Source organism: Corylus avellana, chromosome ca1 (genome assembly GCF_901000735.1).
Source record: "Corylus avellana chromosome ca1, CavTom2PMs-1.0".
In the NCBI taxonomy this organism is placed as follows: domain Eukaryota; kingdom Viridiplantae; phylum Streptophyta; class Magnoliopsida; order Fagales; family Betulaceae; genus Corylus; species Corylus avellana.
In genome coordinates, this window is record NC_081541.1 from 41,736,245 (window position 1) to 41,753,591 (window position 17,347).

The 17,347-nt window shown below is 35.0% G+C and overlaps 2 protein-coding genes across 16 annotated transcripts; both read right to left on the minus strand.

Moving 5' to 3' along the window:
• Positions 1-1,878: 1,878 nt before the first annotated feature.
• LOC132167318 (putative disease resistance protein At3g14460) lies at positions 1,879-6,127 on the minus strand. Of its 15 annotated transcripts, none has more exons than XM_059578250.1 (9): positions 4,846-6,127; positions 4,576-4,684; positions 4,271-4,369; positions 4,107-4,183; positions 3,823-3,892; positions 3,078-3,143; positions 2,781-2,907; positions 2,578-2,651; positions 1,879-2,230 (listed from the first exon to the last, which is right to left on the minus strand). In XM_059578250.1, exon 1 carries the CDS (start codon positions 5,948-5,950, stop codon positions 4,907-4,909), a length of 1,044 nt encoding a protein of 347 aa, XP_059434233.1. In that variant the 5' UTR covers positions 5,951-6,127; the 3' UTR covers positions 1,879-2,230; positions 2,578-2,651; positions 2,781-2,907; positions 3,078-3,143; positions 3,823-3,892; positions 4,107-4,183; positions 4,271-4,369; positions 4,576-4,684; positions 4,846-4,906. The 15 variants fall into 15 exon arrangements, with proteins under 15 accessions (XP_059434233.1, XP_059434231.1, XP_059434225.1 ...); XM_059578248.1 differs by having other exon boundaries at positions 2,781-2,914; XM_059578242.1 differs by having other exon boundaries at positions 2,781-2,914; positions 3,078-3,247.
• Positions 5,980-9,297, minus strand: LOC132172474 (putative disease resistance RPP13-like protein 1). The gene is made up of 2 exons (XM_059583992.1): positions 6,119-9,297; positions 5,980-6,036 (listed from the first exon to the last, which is right to left on the minus strand). Exons 1-2 carry the CDS (start codon positions 9,035-9,037, stop codon positions 5,980-5,982), a joined length of 2,976 nt encoding a protein of 991 aa, XP_059439975.1. The 5' UTR covers positions 9,038-9,297.
• Positions 9,298-17,347: the final 8,050 nt, after the last annotated feature.

Sequence of the window (17,347 nt, forward strand, 5' to 3'; positions counted from 1 at the left end):
CATTAAGCGTGGTCCCAGCCGATTGAGTTATCTCTTGGAGACAAAAGCATATCAATTTTAAAGAATACATGAAAAACATATAGCATTAATCTTAATTAAAGATATAGTGGGTGCAGTTAGGCCTTTGATCTTAATTTGATTTCCTATGAAACTAACTGCATAATATTTTTGAATAGGGCACCCAAACTTGGTGGCAAAAAAAAGTCAAGCATACGACTATGGAGTAATACTAGAAGTCACTCTTGTGTTCTTCTAAGAATAATGTGGCTTTTAAAATCATAATTGCGCTTGTGATTGATCGTTATTAGATTTTGATTAAATCGTAATTTTAAAATCTACCTCGTTTTTTGAGAGACATTAAAGTGACACAAGACTACAAGAGTGACTTATAAATTACTCTGTAACCCTACCGCGTAAAATATTAAGGGTAAAAGTGGCTTGCCCCAATTATACGTTAAGTGAAACTACTCTCTCTCTCTCTCTCTCTCTATATATATATATATATATATATATAAAAGGAAGAAAGTGAATTCATCATTGAAGAGGTCTTTTAAGGGAATTCATCATGTCAAACCATTTTTAAACCCAAAAGGCTTCAGAAATCATAAACAAGACGAAGTTATCCTCACTGGCGCCTATGTGAGGTTTACCGAATCAAATTGTGTCCCTACTTTATTTTTGTTTACCCATGATGCTTTGGTTAAATTAACTCTAAAACATCATTTAACATGTTAATGCAAGATTATAATATATTTTTGTTGTGGGATAATAATTAAACATTTTAAACACTACTGAAACTCTTAGCAAAGGAACATGCCAAGATCAAATTAAATCCGACACATAATTTTGCTTCCTGTGAATCAAACTCCTAACTCCGCCGTTACTTTTGGCCTACGGAATCACAAGATCAAAGAGACTCTTTAATTTTACATAACCTTGTATATACATCAAGAGCTTCATCGAAATTACTGTTCGATCTATTGTATCAAAAGCTCATTAAAATATGAGAAATGCTAGGGGCCGGGTACTAAATTTTTTACCAAGAGATGGATAACCAAAATGGTGTAGAGCTTATTAATTGGAGATGATCAAAACAATTACTAAAGAAAAATGTTACGAGTACTAATAAATAAGCTTCACATCATTATAGTACTTATTTTTTAGTAAAAGATTTGGTAACTATAGCATTTCTCCTAAAATATTGGATACCAATTAAATTAGTGTCTCTTGGAGTATTGGTGAGCTTCAATTAAATTCTCCAATTATGACATACAGAATAGTCCGTGATTATCAAAAGATGCATGCATAATGACGAATATCCTAAGCTTTTTTATTTTCTAACAATCCCATACTCATACATTATCTATTTGGTCTCATCCATTTAACCATCTCCAAAAGTATTTGCAAGCAAATAAAAAAGTAGTTCTTTTGATTTGAACAATATAATTCAAAGATTTCATGGCATTTCTTCTTTGAAGTAAAGATCAGTAAGCCCTTTGTTTATTATATAGAGAAACATTGTAAAACTAGCTCACAAAAAGACATTTCACCAGAAAAATTGTTCATTAATATGCATCTTTTGGTTCTCTCTTAAAAAGAGAGTAAACAATACCATTAGCAAGAGAAAAACAAACTGCACTTCCACATAGGTATTTCAGGTAGCACTTAGAGCGTTGTAACAATTTGCACCAGCCTGTTGAAGTTTGAACCATCTGCAAGCATCAAAGACGGAGAAATATTCTTTGTTCTTAACGAGAATCAACAACAAAGAATAATTATTTTCTCAATCAATTAAAGAAGAATTTAAAATTTTCTATATCCATTTGGATGCACAAATTTCTTAGAAATTATAAAAATTGGATGAGTAGTGAGACATACCACTTTATATTAAATAATCATGATCAGTTCATTCATGGGGATACTGCATTTGTTCGTTCCCCGTCTTCAAACTCTTCATATTGTTCATAGAGAGATCTCTTATCAACGGTAGACCAAAATCCATTTTACATCATATCTAAAGGATTCCTTGGTTCAGGCCAAAGAAGCAATGTCACTCGATCATTATCAAATTGATTGCAATCTTTCTGTCTGTGAGGATCGCACCAGAATGGCTTCTACTTCTCTAATAGGCAATGAACTAGATTATAATCATTCTCAATGAGTCTATAAGAAGTGATCCCATTTTTTTCATTGTGTCCAGACAGAGACCAAGTGTCCTCAGTGACCAATCCTGCAGAACAACTCAAAGTTGAAAAACAATTTGCATAAGTATATATATATATTTTTGCGTATGAGCAATAACCAGCAAAGTTGAAAAAGGTCATAACTAGTTTTAGGAAAGACCAAGGGAAAAACAAACAACACTTCACATGGGTATTTCATTAGGAGGAGAAATATTCATTAGAGATTTACCTATAGAGCAAAACTTTGTACTCAAACTACAGTCTTAACGTGATTCAACAATAAAGAATCATTATTTTCTCTATCAGTTAAAATAGAATTTAATAATTTCTGTATCTATTTGGATGCAAAACTTTCTTAGCAATTATCAAAAATTGATTGAGCAGTAAGACATACCTCTTCATATTCATAATCCAGATCAGTTTGTTCATGGAGATACAACCTTAAGATAATCCCATCTACTTCTTCTCCTAGAAAATTAAATGAATGAACATGACCAATCCAATTACTGAATATGATAAATGGTCCATAATATGGAATTGTCTGCAGTCACAATATGAATTCCGACCTTATCAAAGGATCAATGTCTAGTTACGCACCTGTTTTTTGAGGGTCCTAGTGATTAGTCAAATCCATATGACCAGCAATATGCCAAATAGTAATGAATCACTAAATACTCGAAGGCCTCCTCTCGCTACGTGGTCGCTTGGACATTTTAACAAACACCTATCATCTTGCCGTGGAAACCAAACAAGAATAGAAACGTTCAGTGAACCCAACGCCAACATTTAGACCAAAAAAAAAACAGAGAATCAAGTGTTGCTGGGAAGAAGAAAGGCAATCTGTGATTCTCCCGTTAGGAGATGCAAAAAGAAATGATGCAACAATAAACTGACCTTTGAATTTATTTCTTGAAACTTTACTTGCATCAAACAAAACTCAGATTCATGGATTCTCCTATTCTGGTTCATAAATTGATCTCCCGTCAATTTTAACGCAAGGGATAGCTAAAGACACACACCCTTACAATTCGACACAGGACCAGAAAACCAACACATTGGTTGATCTGCAGAAACCATCAAAACAGCGCAAATTGCAGGCCATAGCAATAGGGGGAACAAAAACAACAAAAATATATTAATAACCCCAAAAACCAACCAAACTGCCTTTAGATTACCGCAAACAAATAAACCAATGTATTACCTTTCCACACAAAAAAGGGTAGAGAGCAACAAAAATAGTAGAGAACATTAAAAATCTACCATAAAGGCCTACATAGTTATACTACAAAGTGGGTGTTATGCCTGACTCTTCAGGGCAAATGTGTTTGGCTTGCATTCTGTTATGGACAGTCAGGATATCTCTACGCATCAAGTGGGTTTTGATCGGACTATTCATATTCAATAATAGAAAATGTCATGTTATTGAATAACAAAATGAAAGCCCAACTCGGCAAAAACCCAGCAAAAGGTCTCATTACATTAACGAAGTTAGAATATTCAACATTGTAAAGCCACTCACAAAAAAAATTCAACCAAAAAATGCATCCTTTGCCCACTGAGAAAACAACACAAAGAGGAAAAGAACAAAAAAGGAGTAGAAAAACAAAACAAAATTGGCAACCATTGTTTCAAAACACACCTCTAAATATACAGGAAATAATACACAGATGGAGAAAGTTGTAACAATTTGCACCAGCCTTTTGAACCATCTGCAAGCATCAAAGATGAAGAAATATTCATTCGAGACGTACCAGTACCTATAGAGCAAAACTTCATACTCGAACTACCGTCTTGACGAGAATCAACAATAAAGAATAATTATTTTTCTATGTCAATTAAAATAGAATTTAATAATTTATATATCTATTTGGATGCAAAACTTTCTTAGAAATTATAAAAAATTGAATGAGCAGTGAGACATACCTCTTTATATTCATAATCCGGATCCATTTGTTGATCATGGGGATACAACGTTAAGATAATCCCTTCTACTTCTTCTCCTAGAAAATTAAATGAATGAACATGATCAATCCAGTTACTGAATATGAATGCCAACCTTATCAAAGGATCAATATCTAATTACTGACCTATTTTTGGAGGGTCAAATAGTAATGAAAAACTCATATTCGAAGGCCTCCTCTCTCAACGTGGTCGCTTGGGCATTTTAACAAGCACCTATCATCTTGCTGTGGAAGCCAAACAAGAATACAAACGTTTAGTGAACCGGAATACAACGTTAAGATAATCCCATCTACTTCTTCTCCTAGAAAATTAAATGAATGAACATGAGCAATCCAATTACTGAATATCATAAATGGTCCATAATATGGAATTGTTTGTGGTCACAATATGAATTCCGAGCTTATCAAAGGATCAATATCTAGTTACGTACCTGTTTTTGGAGGGTCCCAATGATTGGTCAAATAGTAATGAAAAACTCAATATTCGAAGACCTCCTCTCTCCACGTGGTCGCTTGGGCATTTTAACAAACACCTATCATCTTGATGTGGAAACCAAACAAGAATAGAAACGTTTAGCGAACCCAACGCCAACATTTAGTCCAAAAAAAACAGGGAATCAAGTGTTGTTGGGAAGAAGAGAGGCAGTCTGTGATTCTCCCATTAGGAGATGCAAAAAGAAATGATGTAACAATAAACTGACCTTTGGATTTATTTCTTGAAACTTTACTTGCATCAAACAAAACTCGGATTCATGGATTCTTCTATTCTGGTTCATAAACTGATCTCGAGTCAATTAGAACGCAAGGGATGTGGGCTATCTTGAACCACTCTGGTCCTCGATCTTTCTTGCAACGTTTTCCTAGCAGAGGACATCTCCGGATATAAAGCCGCAGGAGTGAGGGAGAGAAGCCATCCTCTGGGAAGGACGTGAGCTTTTCACAATTCGAGATTTCCAAAAATTGAAGAGAGGCAAGGTTTTGAAAGCCTTTGGAAGATAAGCATTTCAAATTCGGGAAGTCGTTGATGGCGAGGTTGGTTAGAGAGGCAGGTAGCATCATCTCTGGGAAGGACACCAGATGCGAAGAGTGACCGAAAATGTCAAGTTTTTTAAGAGAGGTAAGCTTGTACAATCCCCACTCAAAAAAGGCCTCATTAAACGATGCCATATCATCGATACAAAGTGATGTTAGGTTGGTGGGAAAACCTACTTCCGAAAATGATACATTAATGCTTGGACATTTTTTTATCCTCAATTCTTGAAGAGAGGTGAGGTTTTGTATGCAGTTGGGCAAGACCTGCATTTTCTCACATTCGAGAATCCAAAGTAATCTCAGGTTGGCAGGGAGCAACCCTTTGTCTGGGAAGGAAACAAGATTTTGACATTTGGAAATATAAATCCTATTCAGATGGCTGAGGTTGTGTATGCCCATGGGTAAGGATTTAAGATTCTCACAAGATGAGATATAAATATCTTCAAGACACGAGTTGTGATGGAAGCTCTTCGCTATCGACTCCAGATTCTTACAATCCCCAATGTAGAGGTATTTAAGTGTTGTAGGTAATTCTCTGCTTAGTGTTAAGGATTTGAGCGATGGACAATTCATAATTGTCAAATCCTCAAGAAGAGAGGTGCAGCTGCCACAATTGTTGACATCATCCCCATCCAACGAAATCAGCATATTACAACCGTCTATATATAGCCGCTTTAGCATTGGAGGTAGTTGGTCTACTGCAAAGTACGTAAGGGAAGGACAGTTACAGATATGAATATACTCAACACACGTGTTGTTGTGCATCATTGCCATGGGTAAACATTCTAGGACCTCGCAATTTTCTATCCTGATTTCTTTGAGTTTGGATGGCCAACCCAAATGTAGCTGCTCTTCCACTTCTTTTGCCACCAAAGAAACAAGTTTGGAACAATTATAAATATACAAAACACGAAGACATGGGAGATGTTGTAGTAATCCCACATCATTTGACCACAAAGGAGTAAGCTCCTGATCACAAGTTTCAATTCTCAAATCTTCCACGTTTGTCAGCCCTTCCATGATAAACCCTTCTATACATGTGAATTCTGAAATTGTTGAAAGAGACGAGAACCATAGTGAACCGAAGTCAACCTTGCCTCTATGCACCACCCCTTCCAATAACTCAATTTTTAGTTTGCATAGCTCTGGAAAGCATGAAATTGAAACCACCAATTGCCTACATTCATTTATCACAATGTTTTGTAATAAAGGAAGGTGGTTTGGTAACTTACCGACAAGCTTGGGACACCTTATAAAAGAAAGCTCAAGCAGTTTTGGAAATTCTTCACAAGGAATCCAGTTCTCCCATTCTTGCATATTCTCGAAACGCAAAATCTCCAAGGATTTGAAAGGTTGTGAGCAACCTTCCTTGTAAAACTCACTTCCAATATTTTTCACACTGGCCATGCCTTTGATGAAAAGTTCTCTGAGTGATGATAATTGGCCCACTGCTGGCAAGGTTGTGCACTTTGCACAACTTTCAATCTTCAAAACTATCATATTACAAAATGAGGGAATTCTTAACCAAGTTGGAAATTCTGCACCACCATAGTGTCTGACAATGAGCTCTTTCAAACCCTTGTGGGGTTGTAGTAGGTTAAGTACCTCTAATTCACTTATTCTATCTTGTGACTCATCTATTATGCCACTCCATTCCAATGACAACCCATGGAGATTGTGCTTTCCAATTAACCCAGCGTCCCTCGCCTCCTCAAGATTAATCACATTTTCCAATCCTGAAATGCAAAGCGTCTCTCGAAGATGCAACAAAGGCCCTAACTCCTTTACCCTAGAACAATTACCTTTTCCCACAACTAGATTAGACAATGATTGGAGACAAGTTAATTTACCCATTTGCGGAGGCATTGCATCCAATGCACGTGCTCCTTGAATGTTGAGATGTCGCAAATTGACTAGGTTAGCAAACGTTGAAGGCAATTTCTTTAGATTAGAACAATCCTCCAAAATCATTGTCTGTAAATTATAGAGAGTGGTGACTGAATCAGGCAAGCTTCTGATTTTAGTGAGAGAAAGATCAAAGGACCGTAGATGCTTGAGATCACCAATTGACTCTGGTAACTCAAATATGTTGTATCCCCTCAAAGAGAGCACCCTTAAGCGCTGCAATTTTGGCAATAATTCAAGAGGAACATTACTAGTCAAGTAACAATCGCCTGGATATGGAAGCATAAGAGGTAGGAAGGTTCGTAAACATGTGAGATCATTAAAAATCTCAAACTTTTGAATGCCATCAAATTGACCACCTAGGTAAGACGAATGTCGAGCCTTTGTAGAAGGTTTCCTTCCATTATTACCCCCAATTCTATCCTCCATTTTAAAGCATATATCTCCTGCAACCCATTGAGCCAAATCATTGATGAGGTCATGCATAAGAAACCTTGATTCATCCTTGAATGATTGTTGGAAAAATGACCTTGACAGCAGATTGTGAAAATACTCGCTACCCAAATCTTCCATTTGCTTTCTCTCATCTCGTGGTTGAAGTAAACCTTCTGCCATCCATAGTATAACCAACTGTTTCTCCCCAAATTCAAAGTCCTTGGGAAGTACAGAGCAATACATAAAGCACCTCTTTAAATGTGAAGGGAGATTATGATAGCTCAACATAAGAGCCGGTGCAATTTCACTTCCCACTTCTGGCAAATCCCATATCTTGCTCTTCAATACATCTTCCCATTCATCAGGTTCCATTTTATTGCGTAAGACACCTCCAAGTACTTTCGCTGCCAAAGGGGAGCCCTTACACCTTCCAACTATTTCCTCACCAATATCTTTTAGGTTTAGATGTGCACTGAAGTCTTTTGTTCCCAATGCATGATGGGCCAATATAGACAAGCAAACATCATTTGACAACTCTTTGAGAGAGTAAGCAGCTGGAATGGTACCCGTCTTTGATGAAACTCCCACATTGCGAGTTGTGATGACAATTGCACTTCCCGATGCCCCTTCTTCGAAAGGAGCACGTAAGATACTCCAGTCATGGTAGTTTTCATTCCAAAGATCATCTAGAACAACTAAAAACTTCTTCCCCTTCAGATTCTCCTTTAGTTTGTTTTGCAACCAATTTAGATCCTTACCCTCACAGTTTTCAGAGGTGAGAGATTCTAAAATTGTTTTTGTCACCCTAACAGCATCAAAATCTTCAGAAACACAAGCCCATGCCTTCATATCAAAAAAGCTCTGCACTTTTTCATCATTGTACACAAGCTGGGCAAGAGTTGTCTTTCCTATGCCCCCCATACCAATTATAGGAATAACAGAGAGTTGAGCATCCCTACATTTTTCACCCACCAGAAATTCAAGTATAGCCTCTTTATCTTTTTCCCTCCCATAAACATTAGCTTTGGTCACTACGGAAGTTGGCGCCAGTGTCTCTCTTGTTCTGCGTGACCTCCTATCAACATTTTCACACAATTTCAGATCATCTTTTTGCTTCACCATCTCGTTGAATCGATCAGTGATCTCCTCTATCTCTGACCCCAGCCTATTGTTGATCTTGAAACCAGTACAACAAGCAGGGATGAAGTTCCGTACCTTACTTGTGCTGGCCTGATTTCCTCCCGTCAGTTTCTGTTGCAAAGCTTTGGTGGCGAACTCATCGAGGATGTCATCCACATCGTAAGCCAAGTCTCTGAGATCATCTAGCCACTTCTTCACTGCCACGCCATTATCTCGCTTCTCCTCTGCATCAGCAAGCACAGCCTCAATTCTTGACAGCATTTTGCTCCACTTATCCATCTTTTTCTCAAGTCCCTCTCGGCGAGCAAAGTTGAGCAACTCCCGAGACGAGAGACGGTCAAAGAGGACTCCAAGGAACGCAGAAAGGAGGGCTTCCGCCATTGTTTTCTTCAGGAATCAAGAAAAACGATGCAAGGGTTGAGGGTAGCCAAGCACTGAAAGCAGAAAGTAATTGGTGTCTCCTGTGTGAAAGCTTGATGAGTAGTCTCAAAACTTCTCACTCCAATAATTTCTAATTGCTTTGACGAACATTGGCTGTTTGTCGGGACATTGCTGGCTTCTCTCCCATGTGCATGCTTAAATGCAAAAGACTTTTGCTGTGAAGTTTCAATCACCTTTAATTGTTGGGCAACGAAAGTTGATGCGGACTTTTTTTTTTTCTGAAGAAAGTTGGTGGGGATTTATCATTGAATGTTATCTCTCTTTTTCTAAAGCAACGTCCATGGACCATGATGAAATTACCTATTCCTTTCCTGTTTGTTTTATTTCCCTCTGGACAGAAATTTCTGTCCTCTGTGTTTTTCTTATCTTTAGTTGTTTGGCCACGGATGGCTTCTACGTTATCTATCAATTTTTTATTTTTTATTATTATTATTTTTTAAAGTCGTTATCTATCTTTTTCGAATAACTGCAACACGTACACTTTTTTTTTTCCTCATTTTTTTTTTTTTTAATTTTAATGTAGCATCAAGTGTATGTTTGGGTGTGTGCATTTTATTGATCTAAAATTGGTTTTAACATTTTAAAAGTTCGTTTGGAAAAAAAAAAAAAAAAAAAAAAAAAAAACTCGTTTGATAAAAAAAATTTGAAAGTATTTTTAAGGGTTAAAAATGACCAAAACGCGCTTTGGACAAAAGCTTAAAAATGAAATTTTTTTTTAAAAGAAAAACGCATTTTAACTTAAAAGACCTTATTTTTCAAACAAAATCATAAACATGCTCTAAAAAGTATCATTCATCCAAAGTTTTATAATGATTCATTTAACTTTTAATGACGATCGATTTTTGGTACCATGACATAGAGTGTGAAAGTGAGTCTGCCTAGCACTTCTTTTCTCGAAAGCATTGTCCAAAAATTTTTTTTCCATCTGTTTGTTAAGAAGACGAAATAAAAGTCAATACAATAGGAGTGGCCACTCTTTCTCCATTTATTTGGGAATGTGTTTGAAAAATATAACTTTGCTGCCCAAGCAGCCTCTCGAGCTTCCTTTCCAAAGTTCTTTTTGTTGGTAAATGCAGTCTGGTAAACACATAAATAGGTGGTCATATTAGTATTAGTTCTATAGAACTAACAATAATAGCAAAGTCAGGATGTTAAAGACACCATAATTTTATAGATAGATTAAATTCTGTAGAAGTTGCTTGCGTAAGAAGTTTACAAATGCTTTATGAATAAATTTGTGATATTCTATCGGTTCTAGAGTATTGTCTGTTAAGCTTTTGGGACAAGTGGTAATTTAACATAGTATCTGAGCAACGGTCTTTTTATTTGAACCTTGTCTCCGTCATTCACCTCATTTTTTTGAATATTTAACGTGTTAGACCTTACTTATTAAGAGTAAATTTGAGCCCACACATAAAGAGAGTGTTAGAATATTAATTTAATAATTAAATCAATTTGTTTTTATCTACTTAAATTTTTGAAATTAGTAGTGATTGAATATTGTTGGGTCATCTTATGAAAACTTTAGTTTCGCTTACTTTTTGGTAATTTCAAGATCAATGCTCGCTAATAAATCATTTCCAAACCACAACAATTTGATTTTTTTTTTTTTTTTATTCGTTTCACCAAAACAAGCGGATATTTCGAAAACAAAAAAACAAAAACCTCAAATATATTTTCTATTTCTTAAACAGTGACTAATTAAAGTTGGAGTTATCACCCATTATAACACACGCTTCACAGTCGAAGCATCTCTTCATCAAGTTTCGGCCATAATTGTTAAATTATTATTTGTTTCAAAAGTTTAAGTTGATAAAAATATGTACTAATTAAATGAGGAGTGAATGATGGAGTTAATATTCGAACTCAGGATTTTTGACTCTGATAATATATTAAATCACAACTTTATTGTTTCAAAGCTTAAGTTGATAGGAAGATGTATTTCAACAATGGTAGCAAGTTCTGGTCATAGTAGTCAATGTCGGTTGTTAGATCAACACTCTCACGATTCATCTTACATGAACATAACAAGGACATAAATCTTTTATGATAAATGATGATTTGGTTACCCTAAATTAAGGGATTAAATAATTTTTTCTACATTTGAAATTATTCAAATAACTGGTAAAGATTTACAAATAGAACTTTGTACACAATCAAAGAAACCAAGAGATAAAAAAAAAAAAAAAAAAAAAAAAAAAAAAAAAAAAATGTAGCCTCTAGCTATAAGACTTTCATATATGAATGTATATCATAACCAACGACGTGTCAACAGTGACACGGCGCAAACTTTAAGTTGGCGCCATGTCAATAGTGCCATGTCGTCAAACAATGACGACGTGTCACTGTTGAAACGACGTCCCTCATAGGGAGGACGTCGTTTCAACAGTAAAACGATGCCCTAGGGGTGTCGTTTACTGTTTAAACAATACCCTTTAGCCAAAAAAGTCACCTTTTGGTGTGACCTTTTAAAAAACCCAGACTGTTGACACGTCACAAAGTATGGATTTTTTGGTAGTGATTTAATTAATTTTTGTATCTTTCTATCTATGTCTTCCGTCTGTTTAGTTTATTATCAAATTCTTTAATTGGTATTTACAAAAGAAAGAAGATGGTAATTACACATGCTGATCATGGAGCTGGAAATTGCAGGACCCATCTACAATAGCAAATGATTACTTTGCTGGGTATTTTCTTGGAATGTTTTTAGGAACATAGAACAATAAAAGGGTACTGACACAAACACTTAGGGTAACACCTACCTTTACTATAATTATTATTATTTATTTATTTTTAGATAATTGAGTAACTTTTATAAAGCACAAACAAACACGTATTTACATCAAGCTAGCTTTAGGCATAGCTAAAGACACACACCCCTTACAAGAGCACACCCTTACAATTCGACCCAGGACCTGCGCGCAGAAAACCAACACATTGGTTGATCGGCAGGAACATATAGGGTTTGACTTTATCTTGCTGTGGATATGTTTTGTATCGTGTTGTGTTTCTTTGCTGTCTACTTATAGGACTATATTTTTTTGCCTTATTTTTCAATATAATTGATCACCAATGAAAAAAAAAAATTGTTTCTCATGATGATCTTTGCTAACTCTGCATCCTTGGCCCAACAGTAGTGTTGTTGACTATACTTTTGATTCAATCCTAAGGATAATTTGACTCTGTTCAGGTTAATATTATTCTCAAACCAGTGGATGCATGGGGAATCCACTTTATGTACGTGCTGTCCCGTCTCGACTTAAGAGTATCTCTAGCAACATAATGTAAAATGACTTATGAAAAAATACAATTCTCTACTTAACTACTTTTTTTATACAAAAATTCAATATAGATTATTTATTCTCTTTTCTACTTTCTTTTAAATTTTATTTCCCAACAATTTGACAGAATCAAGTAGTTTCTTTTTGTGAGAACTCTTTCATGAAAATGTGTCTTTAATACACAAAACTTTGAATTACTATCCATATGAATACAGTTAAGCTTCATTTAGTTCGCGAAATGTGTAGTTCATTGAAAAATGAATAGCTACTACTAAGAATAGAATAGTGTAAAATATAATAATTATTCATATTTCTTATAATTTAGTAACAATACACATGCAAAAATTGTAATTGAATCAAAATTACGAAAAACTCCAATTTTTTTTTTTTCAAACTCATTAAAGAAAAAAAAAATTGAAAGCAATGGGGCCACCCCAAAATGCGATGGGGTCACCTCCCAGTCCAAAGTGGATGGGGACTTTATTTTTTTCTTCGAAAGTGGGTGGGGATTTATTATTGAATGTTATCTCTCTTTTTCTAAAGCAACGTCCACGATGAAATTACCTATTCCTTTCCTTTTTGTTTGATTTCCTCTTGATGCAAAAGAGGCACATGGGTGCCTATTTGAATAATGAATAAACATTGCTTAGGAAGTTGCACGATGCGTGTTTTTTTTTTTTTTTTTCATGAATTACCCCACATTATCAATTTTACCACATAAACTATAATCTTACTGCCCGACCCCATCATATTACCATTTTCTGCACTAAACTTCTCACCCCAATAATTTTCTAATTGCTGGCTTCTCGCCCATGTTCATGCTTTTCTGTCTCTAATTATTTTTATTTCCAAGTGGACAAAACTACTGCAGTGATGCAGGTGAAGGAAAATAAATAAATGAAAATAAAGGAACGTGGCCAATTGTGAGGGGACAGACTATTTTTCTTCGAGTTTGTTTAAATATATGAGAGGTACATGCGAAAGACTTTTGCTGTCATGTTTCGATCACCTTTAATTGTTGGTGAAAGAAACTGGATGGAGACTTTATTTTTTCTAAGGAAAGTGGGTGGAGATTTATTATCGAATGTTACCGTTCTCTCTCTTTTTCTAAAGCAACCTCCGTGATGAAATTACCTATTCCTTTCCTTTTTGTTTGATTTCCTCTTTGAATTATGAATAAACATTGCTTGGGAAGTTGCACGATGCACATATGTATTTTAAGGGTGTCAATCTTGTCTAGAAACGAGTGGATTTTTTTTTTTTTTTAATTGAATAAGAAAAAAGTTACGAGAATAAACGAGTGGATCTTTGAATGGTAAGTAAATATGAATTTAGTTTAGGTGCAATAAAAGGATTAAGCTTAGGTTGGAGCCACTGCCAGATTGAACATACGCTTCACTATCAAAGCATTTTCTTCATTAATTTTTAGCTATAATAGCCAATGTGATGCAGGATGGTGTGTGGGTTCGTAATAGACAAACAATAATAGAATCACAACTCTTCTTAAACTAAAATTCTATAAAAAAATGAAGGCAACATAGATAGAAAATTACTCAGAGTGTTTCATATTTATAAATTAATAAAAATACATAAATTCTACATCTTACATATTATGTCTGCTATATTTATAACAATTAAAAATTCAATACTCCACTCCGTTACAACCCTAAATGGTTCTATTACAATTAAAAATTCAATACTCCACTCCATTACAACTCTAAATGGTTCTATTATCTTGTACCAGAAAGGTCAAGTCATAACAAACAATGGCTCCCAAAAGGATAAAAGGTCATTGTAAACTTCGACAGGAGACAAAAAAAAAAATTGTAAAAACTTGTATAGTTGGGATAGTTTCTTCAACATAAAATGAAATAATGAGATACCCTATCATATGGTTAAGCCCAAATTATTCTCGAAATGAAAGGTAGAGTCAAGAATGATATTAGGAGTTTTGCGGACCGCCAAAGAATTTTAGAAGAGATTAAATCCTTATTTTTTAACACTTTGTATCTTTGTTCAGTTGCTTGTGTTTCTCCTTTGGACCTTTGGTGATTAGTTGGCATGGCTTCTTATGTATATTTTCTATGTACATGGGGCGCTATACACTTATAATAATATCTCAATTACTTATAAAATAATAATAATAAAAACAAAAACAAAAGGATTAGGGATTGCTTATTTGCACTCTCTTTGACAGATACTGCAATGTAGCCTTTTGGAACATCTATTTTAATTTGGCATTGAATAAAAAGCCTGAGGTGGAGGGAAGAACCTGTTCTCCCCTCCCCCTCCTCCCCTCATCTACCCCTCTTCCTCTCTCACCGTGTTGCTCCTCACTGGTGATTTCTTTTCTCCGGTTCTTTCCACCTCTTATGAGGCTTTATCCATCGCCTTGTGCAATTTATCCAATCTCCTCCAGAAATCACGACTCTAGCCCCTCCTCCGACGCTCCACTGCCTACTCCGAGTCATGGCAACGGCATTTTCGTTCAGATTTGTCATAGGTCTCCAATCTGGTTTCTTTGAAGCTCGATTTGTCACCCTCCAGCAGCCTCGCCATCCAACGCGCCTCTCTACCATTGTCTCCGGCATCATCTCTTCCCGCCGTTGCCTCTCACTCATCCTTCCGGCCATCACACGCCAATGCGTGGATCTCACGCGCCGACATGTGGAACTCACGAGCCTCCACGTCTCCGCCTCTGATGTTGCTGATTTTTGGATTTTGAGATTTTATTTTGCTTTACTGTATTTTTTGTCTTTTTATTTTTCCATGTAATTTTCTGTCCTCTATGTTTCTTTTTTTGGCTAGATCGTTGATCTGGCCTTCTTTTCTATTTTTGACAAAGTTTTTCCTCTCCTTTCCGACTACTAATGGTCGGCTTTGTTCTTTTTTTCTGACCACTAATGGTCATGTCGGCAACCCTTTGGGGTTTTGTTTCGTTTATGGAATATTGCCATTTATACAGTCTCTTTTGGCCGTTTTATTTCGCTTGATGGGCCGGGTTATTTATTTGACCCATTCCTGACTATTACTAGGATTTCTTTGTCATTTTCGTTTGTGTTCTCCACTTTGGAAAAAAAAAAAAAAAAAAAGGTGTGGTTGGCATGCACAATTCAAGGTCAAATAGCCATTGTTATCATTTAGAGGGATAATTGCAAATATAATTAAAATTAAGGAGTGTTAAGTGAAGTTTTCTTTACGATTACTTGTTCAGTTTATTTTAGTGGGGTACTAATTGACACCCTCTCTCTATAGAAAGCCAATATGAATGGTTTTTTTTTGTTTAAACTATTTAATATATAATATCCCAACTTGGTATTGGAATTGATGGTACAGCTGATTACTTTTTCATGGAGAAAGTGGATATGATCATTGCACGTTTTTGGGATATCTTGGAGACTAACTTAATCCATTGATATGTTAAATGAAGGTGGTCAAACCACCCAAATAGCCTTGGAAATGGTTCTGTCACTTTTTTTTAGCATATTTTGGGGTAACCAAACCACCCTATGACTAATAATCACTTCCAAATGTAAAAATTAAATAAATAAATAATTTGAGAGGTAGCATGTACATTAACAGATCCCATCAACTTTTCTAACATCAATGACTAATTAATTTGTTCTTTTTGGCTTCCTTTAATGAATGATTAATCACTTTTTAAAACTCAATAAACTATTTGTCAAAAATCCAAATCACAATAACCAAAATTGTTTTTATACCTTCTTCTTCTTTAAGCAATAACTAAAATTTAGTTGCGATAATTGTTACTCTTTGCTTCTTTCTTTTTTTTTTGGCAACATGGATGGTTGATTGACACATGAGTGTGAGCTAGACCCTATTGCGACTAGTTCAGCTCCATGCCTCCATCGCACTGCAATACAGGAACACGCAATAATTTAATATTAATGACAACCATTGTCGCTATTAAGAATTCTTATTGGCGACCATAATGGATGTCGCAAATAAGCTATATCCCATCATAAATACATTTGTGCAACTTTCCGCGCGTGAAAAAAATTCATGTGCCGATATTAGGAACGACATATCAGCAACGACTAGAAGTCGTTTTTGATATTATTTTTTATTTTTTAATGAAATTAACGACTACTGAAAATTGTCGTCGCTAAAGGTGATTAACAATTAATTAAGATCGACGATATTTGAGTTGCTGCTAAATATATGGTTGCTAAAGATCATTTTTCATGTAATGTATCATAGAAATGCCCACTTTCATGCTTAGTTGGATTGGCATTTGCTATGAAATAAAACTGGTAATATAATGATAATGTAACTTCAATTTTTGTCATTGATAGCTCACTCCATCCTTATTTTATTCCTAAAAACTCTTTCTCTCCCCCTTTTATCTTTTTATTTTCTTTTCACATATTTCTCTGTTGGGTACTCATAATATAATTTTATGATAGATATATAATTTCATTCAATATTTATCCAATAATACCAATGTGGCACTCATAACTAATCATTAGATTGATCTTTGTTAAATAATAAAAAAAAAAATTAGTAATTAGTTGAAATTAACATATTAGTATTGTTGCGTAAAAAAAAACTCTCTTTTTCTAGAGCAAAGTCCACGATTGAAACGAGAAATTTACTAGCTAGGTAAATACCACGTCAGCACCAATTAAATGTCGCCACGTGTCATGTATCCTATCACAAATATGACTAATTTGAAAATTTTAATAAGATTTAACAAAAAATTCTAATAAAATGAGTAATTGAAAGAAATTAAAAATTGGATACTTTTAATTGAGATTTTTTGAATTTCATAATACTTTCAAAGCGCATGAAAATTCAAGAGAATTTTTTGAAGTTTTCTTGTAAATAAACGCATGCTAATTTTATAGACTAATTTTTTAAAGGGTTAAATACTCTTTTGCCCCCTAAGGTTTTAACACTTTAATTTTTTCTCCAGGTACATGTGTTTTTTATAAAGACTAAGATGGTA